The sequence below is a fragment of the Talpa europaea genome, assembly GCF_964194135.1.
Source record: "Talpa europaea genome assembly, chromosome: 6".
Classification (NCBI taxonomy): Eukaryota; Metazoa; Chordata; class Mammalia; order Eulipotyphla; family Talpidae; genus Talpa; species Talpa europaea.
The window spans coordinates 132,144,618-132,165,013 of record NC_140072.1 but is presented as its reverse complement, the minus strand read 5'-3'; the positions used below and the strand labels follow the sequence as shown (position 1 = coordinate 132,165,013).

General features: G+C 38.9%; 1 protein-coding gene across 9 annotated transcripts in view; it reads right to left on the bottom strand.

Moving 5' to 3' along the window:
* PCCA (propionyl-CoA carboxylase subunit alpha) overlaps positions 1–20,396 on the bottom strand; it is a gene marked incomplete at both ends in the record, with an annotated part of 291,344 nt that overhangs the window by 50,373 nt on the left and 220,575 nt on the right. For 8 of the 9 annotated variants that reach the window (XM_084234735.1, XM_084234738.1, XM_084234739.1 and 5 more), the window contains 2 exons: positions 2,830–2,883; positions 16,058–16,156. In XM_084234735.1, the coding sequence (XP_084090861.1) occupies positions 2,830–2,883; positions 16,058–16,156 (153 nt within the window). The remainder of the gene's footprint in view (positions 1–2,829; positions 2,884–16,057; positions 16,157–20,396) is intronic. The other variant, XM_084234736.1, reaches the window with a different exon arrangement.

Sequence of the window (20,396 nt, the reverse complement as noted above, 5' to 3'; positions counted from 1 at the left end):
TTCTATAGTAGCAATAACAACCCCACGGGGAGGTCTTTTACTACATTAAAATGCTGTCCTCCACAACTCCATCTGATATTATTAGAAACAGTTATTTGTGTCTTGCTGTCATATTAGTAGCGAAGGCAAATTATGGAAATATGCAGACCAGAATGGTCCCAGTATGAGATCAGGTTGGGTTTTCAGCCTCCAAGGGAACAATTGCTGAAATTCCAAAGTTCCCCAAAGTTCTTTAATGGAACTGATAAATCTATCAGCACAGCATCCATTTAGAAGCTAGGTAAGGGTCACATATTTACATACTTTCCTGCTAAGCTGATACAATTCAACTAGATGAATTATCATATTAAGTTTACCCTCCTGAGTTAAACTGATGGAGTTCAAAATTGTTTTCGATGGTTGTCATTAATCGCTGTTATTTCGTAAATGCTTACTTTGGAATCTAATTGTGCTCGTGTATCGAGGGTCATATTAATATCATTCTTAATGGTAACTCTTTGTAAAACATGTTTATTCTACTGGTATTATCGCTCAAGCTTTCAAGGCTAATAAGAAATAAAGTATATTTATTATCAATAAAAACTTAATTTAAAATGTACAATTTGAGATTTAAATTAGTTTAAGAACTTCGGTATGATTTGGTTTCATTAAGATCTCTGGCTAAGCGTCAAAGACGTATAATTTGATAGTTCCTCGAGAGTCCTTGGGTAAATGCCAGCAGCACAGCTATGAAGAAGCTGTTCAGTATAGTCGAAGCTTCTTTCCTCTTTTGGGCAACATGCAACTTGTTTAGGCCCAAATATTTGAATATTATTCTAGATGCTTCTGTGAAGACACTTTTAAATGATTTTTTAAAAGATTTTATTTTTATTTATTTATGCATCCAAGAATAGGGGTATAGGCCAGAGGTGTGGGGGTGTGAGAGGATTCACCAGAGTGGGGAGCATAACAGGCAGATCTAGTGAAATACACTGCCGAGGGGAGCAGCGGGAGAGACAGGAGAGGTCTGCTGCGCCATGTGGGTAGCTCCTTGGCTGGGGATTGAACTCATGAAGCATTGGCTGGAGATAGCTTGATAGCAATTAGACTTTAACCCCTGCATCACAGGGGAGGCTCCCTATTATCAGATGAATTTAACATTCAAATTAGCAGCCTTTAGTTAAGACTACACAAAAGTGGGTGAGTCTCATCTAATCAGCTGAAAAAAAGGCAGTGCTCCCACCCAAGAAGGAATTCTGCAGGCACACTTTGGACTTGCACTGACTCTTCCTGGCCTGCCCTGCAGATTTAGTATTTACTTCCACAATCATATGAATCAATTACTTAAAGTAAATTCTTTCTCTTCATTTGGCTGCACCTGCCCTTCTGTCTGTCTCTCTAAATATATATATGTATGTACACAGACAAAGGGACACACACACAAACATACACACCCTTTGGTGGTCATTTCTCTGAGAGTTCTAATAATTTGTATGATATGCATTTCCATATTTAATTTCTTTTTAAATAAGCATATGATGCTATTAATCAGAAAAATAAAAGCACACATCTTAGGTCCAGCACTTACAGGATATACAGATACTGTAAAATATGTCTTTACCGTATAAGCTCCCTCGCCCTATCCACACGCACATGGATAAATGCACAGCATGGATACTGAAGCTGCCTCAGTGGCTGCAACATCTCTACACTGGACCCGAGCCACAGGCCTGTCTGGACAGTTTTCTGAAGCTCTCACTGCCATCAAGTCATCAAAAATACCCAGTGTGCACCTACAACCTTAACTAGGTACGCACAGAGACAGACATGCATCTCCCACATGAGAAATGACACCCAGCAAATGAACACATTCAAATACAATAGCAATAAACAAGGAGACACTAATTAAAACAGTAACTTTCTCAACAGGTATTTTGAAAATTAAAGTAACTAGTATCACTAATATAATTGTAAACTTGTAAGTACAGATAATAATGAATAGAAAGTAAATCTTTTTTCACCAGATAGTTAAATACCTCTGAAAATTACAGATAATACCAGGCAGAGCACAAAGTGGTATAATATATGGTGGTGGCACTATACTAAGAGCTACCATTTATGATTCATGGTTTTGACTCTATTTATGAGGAAATACATTTTATATGTACATATTTTTTAAATCCTGTACATGTTTGAAAATAACCCAAACATCAAAAAAATAAAACACATGAAGTTGTTCACTAGCACTCCAAATACTTAATAGTGAGATTCACAGATAAATAAACCATACTAAATCTACTCACCAGAATGTTAACGATACCTCCATTAAAAAGGATGCTTATAAATATTTTACATCAATATGGAAAATGATTAATAGGATCTTAAGTGGAAAAAATTAAGATGTAAAATTGTCATTTAATTTCATTAGAAACATAGGTCTGAAAGAATTAAAAGGGAATGCTAGGAGGAAAATTAAACAAAAAAATTAATTAAAAAAATCAAGATCATTCTTTTCAAAAACATCATTATAGAACATGTTTTTATTTTTATTCTAAGAACTGGGAGAAAATCTCCAGTAGAAAAAAGTACTTAAAACACTCAACAAACTACAAATATTTTTCTAAACTATTATCTTTGGTTTTAAGGAGAAACTAAAATTATTCTATTATGGAAATTTCTCTAACAGTAAAGAACCCTTTTCTTACACAAAGACCTCTCATTTAATAGCAAAATAAAACCATGATGAAGACAGATTCAAACATAAGGTTAAATCAGGCAAACACTTTTTATTTTCTGTAAATCTACTAAGAAAATAATCTACTAAGTAAATAATCATTCTTTCTTACTTACCACTGTACCAAGAAACTGAATGTTCATGCTCCCACCCGCTTCTCGAGAAAGACACTGGGGAAAAAAAAGTGCAAAATGAGTGCACAATCCACACACAAAAAAAGGTGCATGGATGTTCAAAGCAGCAATATTCCCCATAGTCAAATATCCCAAATGTCCATCCACCATGAATGAATATACAAACTATGGCACATTCATATTCATACAAGGGAATATTACTTGGCCATAAAAAGGAGAGTGCCAAAACAAATACTACTAGAACTCATTCACAAGGGACCACATGTTAAATGATTCCATTTAAGATGAAATGTCAGGAACAGGCAAATTCATAGAGACAGGGAGTAGACTGGTACAGTTTGATATTCTTGGTAGAAGACTCTTAGTCACCCAAAAAGTTTCCAGATTGTTTTAAACCCTTTGGACCCCTCTGGCACAGGTGGCATGTTTCCTCTTTGTTGCCTAAAAATCAACTAAGTTACATCTTTTTATGAGTGTAGATTATACCACTTTGCCAAGGAAAGGACTAGAAGAATTTTTTGATGATTCAAAGAATTGGAGGCAAAAAAAGGTAAAACCTGGAATTCATGGATCTGCCAGCAGTTAAGGAACAAAAAGAATGAAGATATACATAAACTTTGGTATGTTCTACTGAAAAAGGACACATTCTAATTCTAGAGCCGGAGGTCAAGTTCTTCAGAGTGAGAAAATTTCTGATGGAAAAGAGTGGTTATTGGATTCTGGAAAGACAGCAGTGGTGACACAGTTTCTGAATCTGCCTCAGAACACTGAAAAGGCCTAGTGGCATCAAACATTCCTAGCACCCCAGTGGTTTTCTATAAATACCATTTGGTGCTCTATGTTTCTTGGAAAAATGGCTGATTCCAGGTCTGAGGCAGAAATGAGGTTGCTCTATCTTGTCACATCAGAAAGCAAGGGAATTATCAAAGACTAGGACCATGTCAAAGGACTCAGGGGCCAACTTGAAGAAACTCTGGCCATTAGTAAGGATGAGTGTTACAAAAGAAGAGAGCACATCAATTGGGTTTAAATCCACAAATTCAAAACAGATAAATATCAAAACATCCTCATTTGGTCACTTTTCAAGAATGATAGAAAACCAACTATTTTTAGAACTATTAAGAAAAACATTTGTCTTCTTTCCTCTGCAAACTGTACTTCTGGGTAACCCAAGAAGTAGTTGAGGTGGAGTTTCTCTTTAAAGAATTAATCCAGGGGCCTCCCCGGTGGCGCAGCGGTTGAGCGCTGGGTTGCGAAGCTGCCCGCGGCCTCTGCGGCGCCGGTTCGATCCCCAGCTGCTTCCCGGCCACCGGAGGAGGGTCCCACATGGCGCGCAGACCTCTCCTGCCGCCCGCTGCTCCCCTCAGCAGTGTACCTCGGTCCTTCTGCCTGCTCTGCTCCCCGCTCTGGCTCTGGTGAATTCTCTCACCCTCCCACGCTTCTGACTGTACCCAGTGCATGTATAAACAAAACAAACAAACAAACAAACAAACAAACAAAGAAAACATGCCTCTATTAAAAAAAAAAAATTAAAAAAAAAATTAAAAAAAAAAAAGAATTAATCCAGGTAACAGAAGATCCAATAGCAGAGTTAGAACATCACAGTTAGAGGGATGACCAGCCGGGATTGCATCTGAGGAAGGTCCACACAACTTATGATTCAGTCTGGCCAAAGGTAATGGCACTTCCACCTGATTACATCACTAGATCCAAATAATTTATAGGGGAAGAAAGTGGGGGAACATGTTAAACTACACCCATGGATTGCAATTAGCTAAATCCCAACAATGGAAAATTCTACAGGACAAGTGCTAGGGCTTCTTCAAATGAAGAGAATAAAAATTTCCTTAAACATTTCCCTCAAGTTACTATCCCATTTCTTCTTCTCTTTTTAAGACCAGACACCATGAACAGTTGTCTATTTTCATGGCTTCTGCTTCTTCATTATCCATTCTCCTTGAAATTCACATCCATCTGATGTTTGCCATCAGTAAGGACTCTTGTCAAGGTGACTACCACTTCCATTTTGTCTTATTTATTGGTCTGTCTTGCCCTCACCTTATTGATCAACACCATAAAGAGTCGTTGATTCCCTTCCCTGAACATTTCACTCACTGATTTCAAGGACACCTCACGCTCCAGCTTTCTCTTTCTCCTTGACAGTACTTTCCTAGCCTCTTTGCTGGCTTTGCCTCTTCCTTCAATTTCTATCTTCTGGACCACCCCAACCAGTCTCCAGTCCACTTGTCTTTCCCCTTCCTCTGTGTAATTCCACCCAGATCCATTCTTCTCTTTCTCCTCCCACCCCTCAATACCACTTAAAACAAAAAACAAAAAACAAAACAAAACAAAAAAAAACCCAGCAGAATCAAGATACAGAAGGCTTCTGTCACTTGCAAAAGATTCTACTTGCCACTAATCTGTCTTTCCCCCAAATGGATATTCAGTTGTTTCAAGACCATTTGCTTAAGAAAATTTCCCACTGAATTTCTTAGCACTGTTGCCAAAAACCAATTGAACATCTGTGTCCAGATCTATTTCTAAGCTCTACTCAGATCTCCTGCTCTCCCCGTCTATTTATCACCCCACACTGTCTTAATAGGGCTATTTCAGAGTCGGTTTTGAAAACAGGTTGTATAAGTCTTCCAACTTTGTGATTCTTTTTAAAAATTGCTTCAGCTCTTGTCATTTTCAACAGGATTTTTCTTTTATTGTGGCAACAGACATAAAATTTACCATTTTAATCATCTTTAAGTGTATAGTTTAGTAGTGTTAAGTGTATTTATTGTTGTGAAACAGATCAAGAATTTTTTCATCTTGTTATCTGAAATTCTATACACACTACACAAATCCTTCCCCCACACCCCGGCCCGGTTGCTGGTAACCACCATTCTATTGTCTATTTCCATGAATTTGACTGTTTTCAATATCTCATATAAGTGGATTCATAGACTATTTGCCTTTCTGTGACCGGTTTTAATCCATTTTGAGTTAATTTTTATATATTGTGTAAGGGTCCAATTTCAATCTTTTTCATGTGGCAGATCCATGCTATTAGAAGTAACTTAGGAGGGCCTCCCCGGTGGCGCAGCGGTTGAGCGCTGGGTTGCGAAGCTCCCCGCGGCCTCTGCAGCGCTGGTTCAATCCCCGGCTGCTCCCCGGCCACCGGAGGAGGGTCCCACATGGCGCGCAGACCTCTCCTGTGGCCCACTGCTCCCCTCAGCAGTGTACTTGGGTCCATCTGCCTGCTCTGCTCCCGGCTCTGGCTCTGGTGAATTCTCTCACCCTCCCGCGCTTCTGACTGTACCCAGTGCATATATAAACAAACAAACAAATAAATGAATAAAAAAGAAATGCCACCTTCCCAGTAAATCCTTCTTTAAAAAAAAAAAAAAAGTAACTTAGGTGCTTATTCATGACTATCGAATTTTTGTGACCGGTTTTAATCCATTTTGAGTTAATTTTTATATGTGGTGTAAGGGTCCAATTTCAATCTTTTTCACGTGATAGATCCATGCTATTAGAAGTAACTTAGGTGCTTATTCATGACTATCGAAATTATGTTTTCAAGTCCCATTCGTCCTCTGAGATCAAGACTCATAGTAAATTGTTAAGTGGACCTCAATGCTTACACAGCTCATGCACATATTAAATCTACTAAGTTCAAAAAGAATTTCCTGATTTGCCTCCCCAGACCAGCTCCTGTCCCCTCCCACCCGCCTTCTCATTTCAGTAAATAAAACCACCATTCACTTAGATGCTCACCTTTAATTCTCAGCTCCCTTCCCTAGAATCTGACTCATCTGTCAATCCTTTCTGCCTTCCCTCTTAAACATATGTCAAATTAGTTCAATCTTACTATCTCCGCTATTGACAGTCTCAATCTAAACCAAAGGTTGCCAAACTTTTTCTGTAAACGTCATATAGTAAATCTTTTTGGCTTTGTGAGGCCAGAAGCCATTACAAGCAACTTATAACATTACATAGTTACTCATACAATAGAAGGATAACAAACTTTCACAAATCTTTTTTTTAACAACATTCAAAATAATATATAAAGCACAGTTTATTTTGTAATAATGGTGACTAATAATGAGAATGGAATTCGTTTATTTAAGGATAAAATTTTGTTTAATTGGAGCTCAAAATTAGCATTCCCTATCATTGAAGCCAATAGTAAGCGTGCATCTGTGAATGCCAATCTCTAATAAGACTTTACTTACTTCATGTTTGAAATGCTTTCCCCCCATCACCACATATAGGTCCTGCCAAATTCCAACATCTATTCACAGGTATATGATTTTACTTGAGCAAATTAATTGCTTGGAAGACATTTACAGAATTTTGTTAAGCTTCTTCTTTTGAGATTTGCCTTTAGCCTAACATTATACTGCAGTTTAATCTCTTTCAACTGAAGGTTAGTTGAAGACGCTCAATTGGGGAGTTAATGTTTTTTTAAAAAATGGAAACTTCCAGGCCTCCCTGGTGGTGCAAGGGGGTAAGCACAGCACTGTGAAGGTATTCGCAGCCTCTGCAGCACAAATTTGATCCCTGGCACATCTGGCCTACACCCCAGTCCTTGTATGCACAAATAAATACATCTTTTTAAAAAATAAAATAAAAATGGAAACTTCCGTTTGCTCTTGCACTGAGATTTGAAAAGTGCTGCTGAAACTGTAGATCACTTCTCATTTTAATCTTTTTCAGCCTGGGAAATGTAAAAAGCAGCGTGACATTATTTGTGATTCAAACATCAGTTGTCAAAATGACTTTAACGCAGTATAAATTTTGCAAGTAAGCACTGCTTTGTATTGTAATTTCAGACTAAATTCATTAGGAAACATCATCAAGTCTGCAGTATAAGCTAATTTTCAAAGCCGTTTGGTGTTTGATAATAGTGGCTGAGGGCAGTTCTTCTTGTTCACAAAAATTTCAGTACTGGTCCTGAGTTCTAAAAAATCACAATAAATCCTCCATTGCTAAGCCACTAACTGTTGGGTACTAAGGAAAATCAAGGCATTTTAAGCTTCTTCCTGTCAACAAGAATTCCAAAACTTAGCACAGAGAGAAAATACAGATCTGTCTCTCATAAACTTTTCATGTATCACAAAACATTATTCTTCTCTTATTTTTTTCCAACCATTTAAAATTGCAATAGCCACTCACTTGTGAGCTATAAAAAAACAGGCGGTGGGCAGGGTTTGGTGAATTCCTGGTTGAAGCCATCAGCACCTCTCTCCCGGATGCTCTTATAAATAATTTCCCTTCTCCACACTTGGCCCCCCTGTGGTTCATCCTTCTCACAACAGTGATGTTAGATGACATCATATCATCCTATTAAAACTTCTCAAAAGTTTCACAATAATAGGGCCTCCCTGGTGGCACAGACGGTTGAGCGCTGCACTCTGAAGCTGTTGGCAGCCTCAGCAGTGCGGGTTCGATCCCGGCCGGCCAGTGAGAATTCCACATGGCAAAGCAGACCTCTCCTGTCTTGCCCGCTGCTCCCCTCAGGAGTGTATTTCTTCAGTCTGCCTGTTCTGTTCCCTACTCTGTCTCTGGTAAATCCTCTCACCCTCCCACGCATCTGGCCTATACCCCAGGTTCTTGTATAATCTTTTTTTAAAAAAAGTTTCACAATAATAGTTGAGGGCCTCTCCAGTGGCGCAGCGGTTGAGCGCTGGGTTGCGAAGCTACCTGCAGCCTCTGCAGCCGGTTCGATCCCAGGCTGCTCTCCGGCCACCGGAGGAGGGTCCCACATGGTGAGCAGACCTCTCCTGCCGCCCGCTGCTCCCCTCAGCAGTGTACTTCGGTCCTTCTGCCTGCTCTGCTCCCTGCTCTGGCTCTGGTGAATTCTCTCACCCTCCCGCGCTTCTGACTGTACCCAGTGCATGTATAAAACAAACAAACAAACAAATAATAAATAAATAAGACATGCCTCTAGAAAATAAAAAAAAAAAATAGTTGAAAAAGTTCTTTGATCTACAAAAAGTCTACATGATCTGGTCTTCACCTATTTTTTTCCATTCTCCTAACTACACTCAACACATGATCTTCCTTCTGGCCTTCACACACACCAGGCCTATTTCTCTCACAGGGCCTTTGCACTTGCTGTTCCTTCTACTTGGGACTTTCTTCCCCCAGATTTTTCCACTGCTGCCCGCTTTCTCATAGGTCTGAACTCAATATTAGCCACTCAGAGTTGACTTCTTGCTCTAGCTACCTTCTCTCATCCCTTACTATCAATTATCCTGTCTTATAGTCTTCATCAAACATCTCAGTACCAATTACTACTCTAGTATGTGTTTCCATGTTTAGTATCTACATCTCCTAATGCAATACAAGTCTTGGTCATTGTCATGTCTTCAGAGTCTAGAACACTGCCTGCATCACATCTGGCATGACCTATTATATAAGAGAAACTAAAAAAATCTATGTATCCATAGCTTAGCTATTGCAGATAGTGCTGCTATAAACATAGGGGTGCAGGTGCCCTTTTGAATGAATGATTCTGTGTCCTCTGGGTAAATACAGAGGAGTGGAATTGCTGGTTTCACTCATAGCAGGAATTCGGAAAACCTAAATAAGGGGCCAGGAAAAAGACTAATTATAATAAAGCAAAAATCAAAATCAACAAGCAATTATAAACCAGAGACACACTATGGGAGGAGGGAGAGGAGAAGGGATTAGGGTCAAAATAAGGAGCAGGGTGGAACCATATAGGGAATATAACCAAGATGAAAATGCATAATTGTACAAAAATGAAAAATGATGCAAAAAATACATAAAATAAAATATATTTAAAAATCTATGTAGTTCCTTTTCCCTACTTACCAAAGGTTAGACTGACTGCCAAACAGAAACAATTTTGCAATATATGGAATGGAAATAGGATTTGAAACTTAGATTTTTAGGTTAAGAATACAAATTATGTCAATGAATATAAACCATAAATATAAGCTGTTCTTCACTTTGCATTCAATTTAAAAATAGGTTATGATGTATATATAAGCATATATATACATACATACATACATACATACATACATGTATATAATATATAGATAGAGAGAGAGAGAGAGGAGTGGGAAGAAGGGAGGGAGGAGCCACAAGCTGACATACGTCACCGATAGGGATTGATGTGATGGAGAATATGGAAATAAAATTTCACTTAAAATTGGAATTTACTTCTCCGCAGACACAGGGATATACACTTTTCCCACAGTCTAGGATAAAGACAATTGGGTTTCAGAATCCACAAAGAACACAGCACTCAAGGCCTGTGATGGACGGGAGGCAAGCCACAACAGAGATGCCCTCCCCAGACACGCTAATCACAGGTAAATTAAAAATTATACGTATGTGAAACATACTGCATTCTTATTATTTTCTCCAAAATTTTACTCCATCTCCTATCTTCACTGCAAGATAAAAATCTCCTTTTCTTACTGACAGGCAGTCTGCTCCAACGTTTACGAAATATACTTTCTTCATTAAAGAACTGATAAGAAATAAGATAAGTTGTTAACAAAGTCTTTGTTAGAGTTTGTTAAGATCAAGTTCACACAAAATTAGACAAACACAAACAAAGTAAAAGCAGTCACAAAACAAATCAAATGGTTGAACAGTATCTTTCGAGAATAATAAAATCAGGCAATTTCACCTTTAAAAGTAATCTCAGTGACCAGTAAAAGGAAGTGATATTAATAGTTTTCTTTTTCCCTCACTGATTTCCCACTTGATAATAGGCTTCAAAGGCCATTACGAAGGGATTTGTCTTATCGGTCTTCACTGCAGCTGCCTGTATTATTTTCCACGTTTACTACAATCAGTGTTTACACTATTCAAAATTCTCTTCTGGAAGCTACCAAAATACAATTTTCTAGTTAAGAGATAATAGAGGAGAAAAAAGTGTGCCTGTGTCTGGGAGCATGGGCTGGCAGTGGGAAGATCAGAAGATACTTTCCCATGGCATTAAATTTTTAAAAGCAACTCCACATCGTAAAGCACGTGCCATCAGAGACAAGCCAGCAGTCACGTTTCTGGAGCTACATTACAAAAGCAGGTAGACCTGTAGCAAAACTAATATTTCAAATTATAGTTATAAATACATCCCAGCTGTAAAATTGTGAAAGGAGTTATTTCTGTTCTGCGGGTGGGCTTATTTCTAAGATGTGTAACTGTAATTGATGTTTTCAGGATTGTGAAGAGGCGATGGTTAATAATTACTCTTTCATTTCCTACTTCTTTAGGGAAAAAACACCAACCTCTACTTATTCTAAGTTATATATTTATATATCCTATACATCCCAAATAGATGGTTTCATATTGCATTTGAGTAACCATGTGCATCTCGTACAAAATAACTGCTAATTACTTCTAAGAGGGTGGGGGTGGGGCAACATCTTAAAAACATGGAAAGCGTTTATTTTAGGGACTAAAAACATAAGATGATTACTTCAAGCCCACTTTTTTGAGGGAGACAGGAGGAACTGGCAAAGTACAAGTAAAAACGTAAGCCACTTCACTTAATTTTCTTAGCAAAATATTAAATATTTTAGCATCTCTATATATTGGAACAAAAACTAAAGGTTGTTCTCAAGGTTTGGAGTTATTTAATCTATAAAACCGAAAAAAGAAAATAACTTTTTAACTTCTTTCTTAAATGGATGTGAAAATCATTTCATTTTCTTCAAAAACCGAAAAGTAAGGTGAAATCGAAAAAAAATCTCTTCAATTCAGTGCGGACAGCATTTGGAAATATATCAGAGTTGGTACTATTCAAGTGCGGCGACATCTCTGACCACATATCCACGGACTCATAAAATACTCCAGATGATATAAAATTCTACATTATATATAACATGTAAATATAAAATTCAATGCCGCGCAGTCCCACTGAGCATGTAAGTTACATGATCCATCAGGTACTGCAATCAATTCACAGTATTCCATTAATCGGGTCTTGTGTAGGGAATAACACAAGATTCATGTGCACTATTCCAAATTTGTCTGCTTTGACATAGAAAGTTAGTTCCACTTAGCTGCCTATCAATGACCTATTCAGTGTAGAATGCAATCGTGTTGCCATCCACTTTGTACTGCTATTTATAATACAATTATCTCCTCCTGAAAATATTTAACCAAGAATATGAGAAATATAAAGAAGAAAAAAAAAAACCCAAACTACAGCATATATAGCTTCCCCACACATAAATGCAGAAATTGCTAGACCTTAGCAGGATCTCAGGATATTTTCCAAAGTATTTAGCTACTCTTCAGGCCTGTGGACAACCTGCTGTGAGCAGGTGGGAAGAAGAAATCACGCACACAAAGAAGCAGGCCCATACAGTTAGCCGGCACTGCTTGCAAATGTTTGAACAACAGGACTATGCAAGATGGAAATCCAGCATGTACAATGCTAACCAGAAACAGTATATTGAAGCCCAGCAGACAAAACGCACTGTAAAGAAACAGAAAACTATCTGAGTTGTTCAAAGTAAAATTGAAGAACCTCTTTCAAGGTTTAAAAAAAAATGGCTTCACACAAATGGAATAGTCATAGTAATAATAAAAAAAAATGTTGTGTGCATCCAGCATGTTCCACTGTTAGAAGGTGCCTGGGTGCCTGAAGAAATCAGCAAGCTCACACGCACAGAACACAAGTCTTTTGTTTTGTTTCAACACTTTAATTATAAGCTACAGGCAGGAAATCATTCCACTTTTTAACAATAGTTCCGATTTTTGATACACTTTGAAATTATGATGTAAAAACTGTCAAGTAGATGATAACTCCATCTTTTATTTAAAAATGGAGCTAACCCATCAACTCCTGATTTTAAATGATAAACATCAAAACTGTAGTTGGCACGAGGGAGCACTTAAAAAGCCAGTACACCTTTTTTCTTCCATAAACACTCCGATTTATGAGTCATCTAACCCAGTAACACCAGCCACGTGGTTACTTACTAAGAACTTGAAACATGACTAGCATGACTGAGAAACTAAATTTTATTTCGTTTTCATTTAAATATGGAAGCAGTGTAGTATTTTTCTGTTAAGCACAAATTATTTTGGTCAGCAGTTGGGATGACATTTCACTTTAATTGATCCATCACTTAAACTTCTGTAGTATTGTCATTTGCGTGTCAGGGGTGTGCATCCTTTCTAGAATCACATTCATGATTTTCTTTTCTCTTGTTTCATGGGGGAATGCTAACATGTTGAATATACTGGGTTGCATAAAATGGATTAATAAAAGTCTGCTTGTTCTTACTCTCTTAAAGTGTCTACTGGGAAAGTTTACTCGTAGGCAAGACCTCTATGAGACTTGTACTGGAGAATAAAGTTTCATTCCACACCCTTTTAAATTGCCAATCTGGAAATCAGAGCATGTCTTTCCACAAAAGAAATGAGGAAAGACTGTTAGGGTGTCAGATTATAGCACTAAGACCTATTAATAAACATCATTCCTGATGGACTCCACAGTTCCAGTGAAAACAGTAGGAAATTACTGGCATGTGGCCAACAACAAAAAAGAAATATGAAATGTCACTTCATTTTTTTGGAATGATGATCTTTGAAGAAAACTTGGTTTAATTATTAGATAAATCAATAGATTAAAAAGTTATAAAAATTCTAAAGGGAACCTTTTTTTTTTTAAAGATTTATTTATTTATACAAGCACTGGGTGCAGTCAGAAGCGCGGGAGGGTGAGGGAATTCACCAGAGCCAGAGCGGGGAGCAGAGCAGGCAGAAGGACCGAAGTACACTGCTGAGGGGAGCAGCGGGCGGCAGGAGAGGTCTGCGCGCCATGTGGGACCCTCCTCTGGTGGCCGGGGAGCAGCCGGGGATCGAACCGGCGCTGCAGAGGCTACGGGCAGCTTCGCAACCCAGCGCTCAACTGCTGCGCCACCAGGGAGGCCCTCTAAAGGGAACCTTTAAGAGTCTCTAAGAGTTTTCAAAGTTTGTATGCCCAGTTCTTCAAGTGATTTCATTTCAAAAATACAATCTCCCTTCAGGTAGGTACATCACTACCTCCATTCATAAAATTACCAATAATGACTAGAATTTTCATCTAGCAGTATGGCTTTATGAAGTCAGAAGACATAAATCAGCCAGGGAGACATACCAGCCTAATGGGTGGTATGAAGTACTCAGCAGGGGGAAGAGAGCTCACACCTCCGAGAAAGGGGAAATTAGGAAGAGCCCAGGGCAGACTTTCTTCTCCATCTAGCAACACCTGCGCACAGGTGCTACTCTCCACGATGCAGTCCCCCAAATCCTCACTGTCTGAAGGAGAAAGCAGGGTCCATGGGATGTAACTAACAAGACTTTAAGGTTTTGGTGTGTACTTGTCAGCTTGCTCATCCCTCCCAACTTAGTCTCTGATTGCAAAGGTTTAAAGCAGTTGTTCTCAAACTATGGCCCTGCACCTACTAAATCAGAGTCAGCTCTGTGGATGGGTCCAACAATCTGAGTTTGAACAGGTCTTCTAGTTGACTCTGAAGCAGGCTACCGAGTTTGAGTATCGCTGGTATAAAGCATGAATGAGAGAGTGCTGAGATGCGCAGGCACTGGCGGCCAGCTCCTTCCTAGCTCTGTCATCACAGCGACGTGGCTTAGCGTGCTCAGTGGAGTGGAAGGCTCTGCAGCGCAGAACCTACGGCAGGAGTGCTTGGACTTAAATCCAGGCTTGACACACCATTAGCTGTATGACCTTGAGCAAGTCATTTCCTTTCCTCTCAATCTGTTAGTTGCCTAATTTACAAAAGTATAAATAATACCACGTACTTCATACTGCTGTTGTGAAAACAGCACTAATTTTTTTAGTTAATAATGAAAAATAAGCAGAGAACTTATGAGATGAAAAGAATTTACTGACTAATATCCCTATGCTAAGGAGAAGAGTTCTGGAGATTACTCTAAAAACATATCTGCAGTTGATTTAGCTACAACGTCTACAGCTTAAAGTGTCAACAGACCATCCACTGACAAGGACTCTCAAGAGGTCATGATCCAGGTATCAAGGTCCCCTCCATGCAATCAAGCATTCTACGTCCTTCGAGTCAAAGCCCTCAAAGGCCCGGACCACCGCACAGTGTGGAGACCCTACTGAACAAGCCATGTTTCTAGAGATACAGTAAACAGCTCTAAGTGATGAAAATTTATCCAGTGATTCCCCCCAAGGGTCTTAAAGTGTTTCATCTCAAAATGAGAGTATGAGAAAAAATATACACTGAGACAAGTCATAACACCAAAGTCAAAATTCAAGGCTCATGGCTGAGAGTTTAATATTCTTGGACACACAGAAATCACAGCCTGGAAGGTGATTCAGTCATCAAGCATTTCCTGGGGGGTTTCCGGACTGCTCAGCCCCACAGTGTGTATGGTGTATATGAATCTGGCCTAGGCCAGTCTCTGTGATTCTCCTGGTTATTCAAAGTTTTAAAAATCAATTTCTTATGTCAAATCAAGTTAAGGGAACACAAAGTCATTTTCATAAAAAAGAAAAAAGGATGAGCAGTTAGTGCTGTGGGGAGTTACAATTTACAATTTATATATATATGGGTGGCCACGCACTTCGTGGTGCTTGGTTCGCTTTTCCTGGACCCCTAAACCTCAACCAGCAGCTGAGGGGAGGAGTCTTGGCTGAGCCTTTTTTTATCACCTTCTACTTTAGACTGGAGCTCAGTGATTACAAAGGACAGTGGATCAACTGGCCTTCAAGGCATCTCTTCAAATGCAAGGCGTTTTTTATACCGAGGGGACAGAAAGGTTAACAAATTAAGATGATGCAACTTTTCAAAGGCATCACTTTGCCAAAGAAAGTTGACCTGGATGGCCCACGTTTCTGCTGAGCTGCCTGGACAGTTTCCACTGCTCGGAGGGGAAGGTAACAAAGTTATATTTTATAACCCAAGCCCACAAGGCAAAGAAAATCCGCTCATCTCCTAACCATGCAGGGCACTTTATGCATAAGGAAATATGAAATATATGACACCAACCTTCCTGACTGGACTGAAAAAAAGAAATCATTGATTCCTCAGAACAGGACTTAAGCTCTTCTGAATAAGAAAGGTTTCCAAGTATAAAATGCATGAGATGGGAAAATGCAGCTTCTCCCTAGTCTTGCAGGCATTAACCACACAGGGGCTGGGGTAAGGATTTGGGACTCCACAAAGCCCTCTAAGCGAATCATCAGAACACTCACCTGTACCGTCCTCTGAATGCCATCCACGTTGACAGACAGTAAGGGTGAAGCCAGGTTCCACGTGCTGGTCACATTTAGTTTCGACCCATCAACTTCCACCTGTTGTGACACCAAAATCAGACTGTTACCACGAAGAAAGACAGAAAACTGATCTCAAGTTCATTGCTGCATACAAAGCAGCAGCCATTTTAAACAGATGGCTCCCAAACAACCTGTCATGTTTACTGCTCCCGCCATGAAAGACAGGGTCCAACGAGAGGCTCCCCAGCCATCTCTGGGGAGAGGTGAAGGCCTGGGCACAGCTGCCTCTGGGTACTGAGGTTTCAAGTGATTCCCGGTAAGTAACCAACAGCCTTCTCACTCGAAACCTATCTGGACATGCTACATTTACTGCAATTAGACAAGTAATGCATATAAATTCCAGTGACATTTTGCAACCCACACAACAGGGCTTGCATATAATATCCTCTCCAAGGACCAAGAAGGAACTTTTTCTGCGTTAATTTTAATGAAGGACTATGCATTGTTATCTTAATTAAACAGAAGCTCTAATTAGGCATGAGTCTTCAGAGTTGAATATTAAAAGTCCATTTGAACTTTGCAAAGTTCTGTCATATTTTTGTCAACCATCAATGACTAATATCAAGTCCTCGTTCATGAGGATACCAAAAAAGTAAATAAATAAAACCCATAATCATAAAACAAAGATACTCTTTAAAAGTTTAACTTCCAAACAAATAAGTTATTGAAAGAAAATAAATCAAAGCAAATTTAAAATAAAGAGTACAACTAGTTATTCTTTTTCACTCGCTGATTCCCTGACTTTTTAACAGGAAGAAAAAACAACATTATTTTCAGTCTACAGTAAATAACTTAGCAAAGAGATATTTAAGTTTGTTGAAGTTCTGAAATAAACCAGGAGCAGAACCAAGATATATGATCCCTAAAAATTCCTGCACTGTTAATTCTTTCATGAGATGTTCACTATAAAAGACAGATTTATGCTGTTTAGAAGAATATGTGTGTTCAAGTACATAAAAATGGAAATGCCCGAATGGAGGGCTGTGTCTCTATAATCCCCCTATGGTGTGGTCATAACGGGTAGAAACAGATATGCTATTGGCTATGAGATATCAGCAGGACATAGATCATGTACTCGCTTGCGTTCTGGGTTCAGGGGGCTTCCTGTGTATATTTAGGATAATTCAGTAACTGGGAAGAAAAAACAATGGCTTTGGAGTCACACTGACTTGGGTCTCAGATGGCACTGCTGTATTATTAAGTTAGAGTTGTTTACTGAGCTGGAGTATTTAAACTCTCTGAGTTTCACTTTGCAAACTACAGCAAAGAAGAATCTGTGTGTGTGGGTACTGCAAAGTGGAAGAGGTGCACATCTGAAAGTCTCCACCAATAATCCTGTCGTGGAGGGCCTGATTATGTTCTCCTTTCTGCTATAGGAGTTTTTCTACCCCTAAATGAGTTTTTAAAATAAGGGTAGAGGGCCTCCCCGGTTGTGCAGTGGTTGAGTGCTGGGTTGCGAAGCTGCCCATCAGCCTCTGCAGCGCCAGTTCAATCCCTGGCCACCAGTGAGGGTCCCGCATGGCGAACAGACCTCTCCTGCCGCCCGCTGCTCCCCTCAGCAGTGTGTTTCGTCAGTCTGCCTGCTCTGCTCTCCACTCCGTCTCTGGTGAATTCTCTCACCCTCCTGCGCTTCTGACTGTAACCAGTGCTTGTATAAATAAATAAATCTTTAAAAATAAATAAAATAAAAAATAAAATAAGGGTAGATAATCATGGTATCTCACAAATTATTTACTATTAAAACTTTATATGATAAATATTGGAGAAGCAGAAAGGCTATAGTTTTAATTGAAGCAGCACTGAAAAATTATCCTATCTTGCCTGGACATAAGACCTAAAACCATAAAATATATAAAAGAAAATATAGGTAAAACACTACAAGGCATACATCTCAGTAACATCTTTAAAGACTCATCACCCAAAGCAAAGAAAGTCAAGGAAAAGATAAACGCTGGGATTACATCAAACTGAAAGGCTTCTGCACAGCAAAAGAGACATTAACCAAGACACCCCACGGACTGGGAAAAAAATCTTTGCACTCCATACAACTGATAAGGGACTGATCACAAAGATATACAAAGAACTCACACAACTCAACAAAAACAAAGTAAACAATCCAGTCAAGAAATGGGCAGAAGAACTTAAAAGACATTTCTCCAAAGAGGAAATGCAAATAGCCAACAGGCATATGAAAAAATGTTCAACATCCCTTATCATCAGGAAAATGCAAATCAAAACCACATTGAGGTACCACCTTGCACCAGTAAGAATGGCACATATTTTAAAAAACTAGCAATAACAAATGTTGGCGAGGATGTGGTGAAGAAGGAACTCTCCTACATTGCTGGTGGGAGTGCAAACTGGTCCAACCACTATGGAAAGCTGTCTGGAGGTTCCGCAGTCTACTAAAAATGGAGCTACCATATGACCCAGCAATCCCACTCCTGGGGATCTACCCAAAGGACATAAAAACATTGATTCAAAAGAGCACCTGTACCCCTAAGTTTATTGCAGCACTATTTACAATAGGTAAAACCTGGAAACAACCCAAATGCCCAAAAAGAGATGACTGGATCAAGAAGATGTGGTATATATACACAATGGAATATTATTCAGCAATCAAAAAAGATAAAATCATGCCATTCGCAGCAACATAGATAGAGCTAGAAGGAATTATGCTCAGTGAAATAAGCCAGAAGGAAAAAGAAAAATATCAGATGGTTTCACTTATAGCAAGAATATAGGGGAACCACGTAAGACATCAGTGTAAAAAATAATAACAGCACAAAACACAACAAAGCAAAAACAGACAATTATAAACCAGAGACATCCTGCAGTGGGGGAGGAGGGGGAGGGATCAGAGGGAGGGAGGAGCACAGGGGACTGAGGTGATGGTGCACGGGTGCCTTGGGGAAGGAAACTCTATGGGGTCTACACCTGAGGGAGTGAGGGGAAGCAAATATTGTTTAAAAATGAACAATAAAAAAAATAATTAAAAAATGAATGCATCATACTAAGAGAAAAAAGTCAGACTCAGAGGGGGAAAAAATTATCCTATCTTGCCCCACCACCCAAGTTAAATATCTCCTTATGTAATAAAAGATTTTGATAAGAAGCTCACATTAGGTAGGTTTTCACTAATAGGAGATACTAAAAATACCTTTTAAAACTAAAAATATTTGCTTTGAAATGCACAAGAATCAATTATAAACGTTTTGTTTTGTTGTGAAAGAGGTTGTAAAGAAAAATCTGACTGATCAAATCATTTAAAGTTTGTATCTGGTATTAATTTCAAATCAACAGGCTGACAGGGCATCTGAGAGGGAATTGAGAAAAGAACCCAATCTACTCGATCAAGTTACAAGACCAACAAACTATCACAATCTGAAACAAACCATTTTTATGAATGTTTTAAAACAAAATGTGCTATACCCTTACAATGGAGTATAATTTGTGAATTAAAGCAGTGAAATACTGGTAATAAGTTACAATATGAATGACTCTTGAAAAGAGGCTAAGTGAAAGAAGCTAGTCACACAAATTTATGTGAATAGAAAATTCCATACAGAAAGTAGAGCAAGTGTTTTGTCTTGGGCTTGGGGGAGGGAGGACGGGGATGAGTGGATGGAAGGGTTGGAGGATGGCCTTTCTTCTTTGACATGGTGAAAATGATCTAAAATGGACTGTGGGCTGGTTGCACAGCTCTGAACACACAATTAGCCATGGCACATACTTGAATGGAGAGAATTTAGTGCATGTGAATTACATCTAAATCAAGTTGCTGAAAAAGTAAGTAGCAAAAGGAAACAAGGTGGGCATCTTTTTTAAAAATCATAAGCAGTATTTTTATGAGAAAGACCTAAAATGTGCATTAAAAAAGTCAACTCAATGGGAATATACTGTAGATGGGTCCAGCCTCTATGGAAAACAGTATGGAGGTTTCCCAAGATATTAAAAATTAGGTCTACCATATAATCAGCAATTCCTAACATGGTGTGAGAACACCACCACAGCTTGGACGGAGGAAAAGCTAGAGATGATTCAAGTACATCAAGGTAAGAAACTAGAAGCTTCTATCTGTGCTAGAGATAATGAGAGGAGGTTTGGTCAGAATAAAACCTGTAAGTTAGAGGGATTTCATGGTAGTAGACAAATAGTACTCAAGACAATGGAGAGCACGAGACTCTTCAATACCAAGTAGTGTGGGAACCCCAGCAAGGTGACAAAGCAGAATGAATCATTACTTGACAGGCATTGT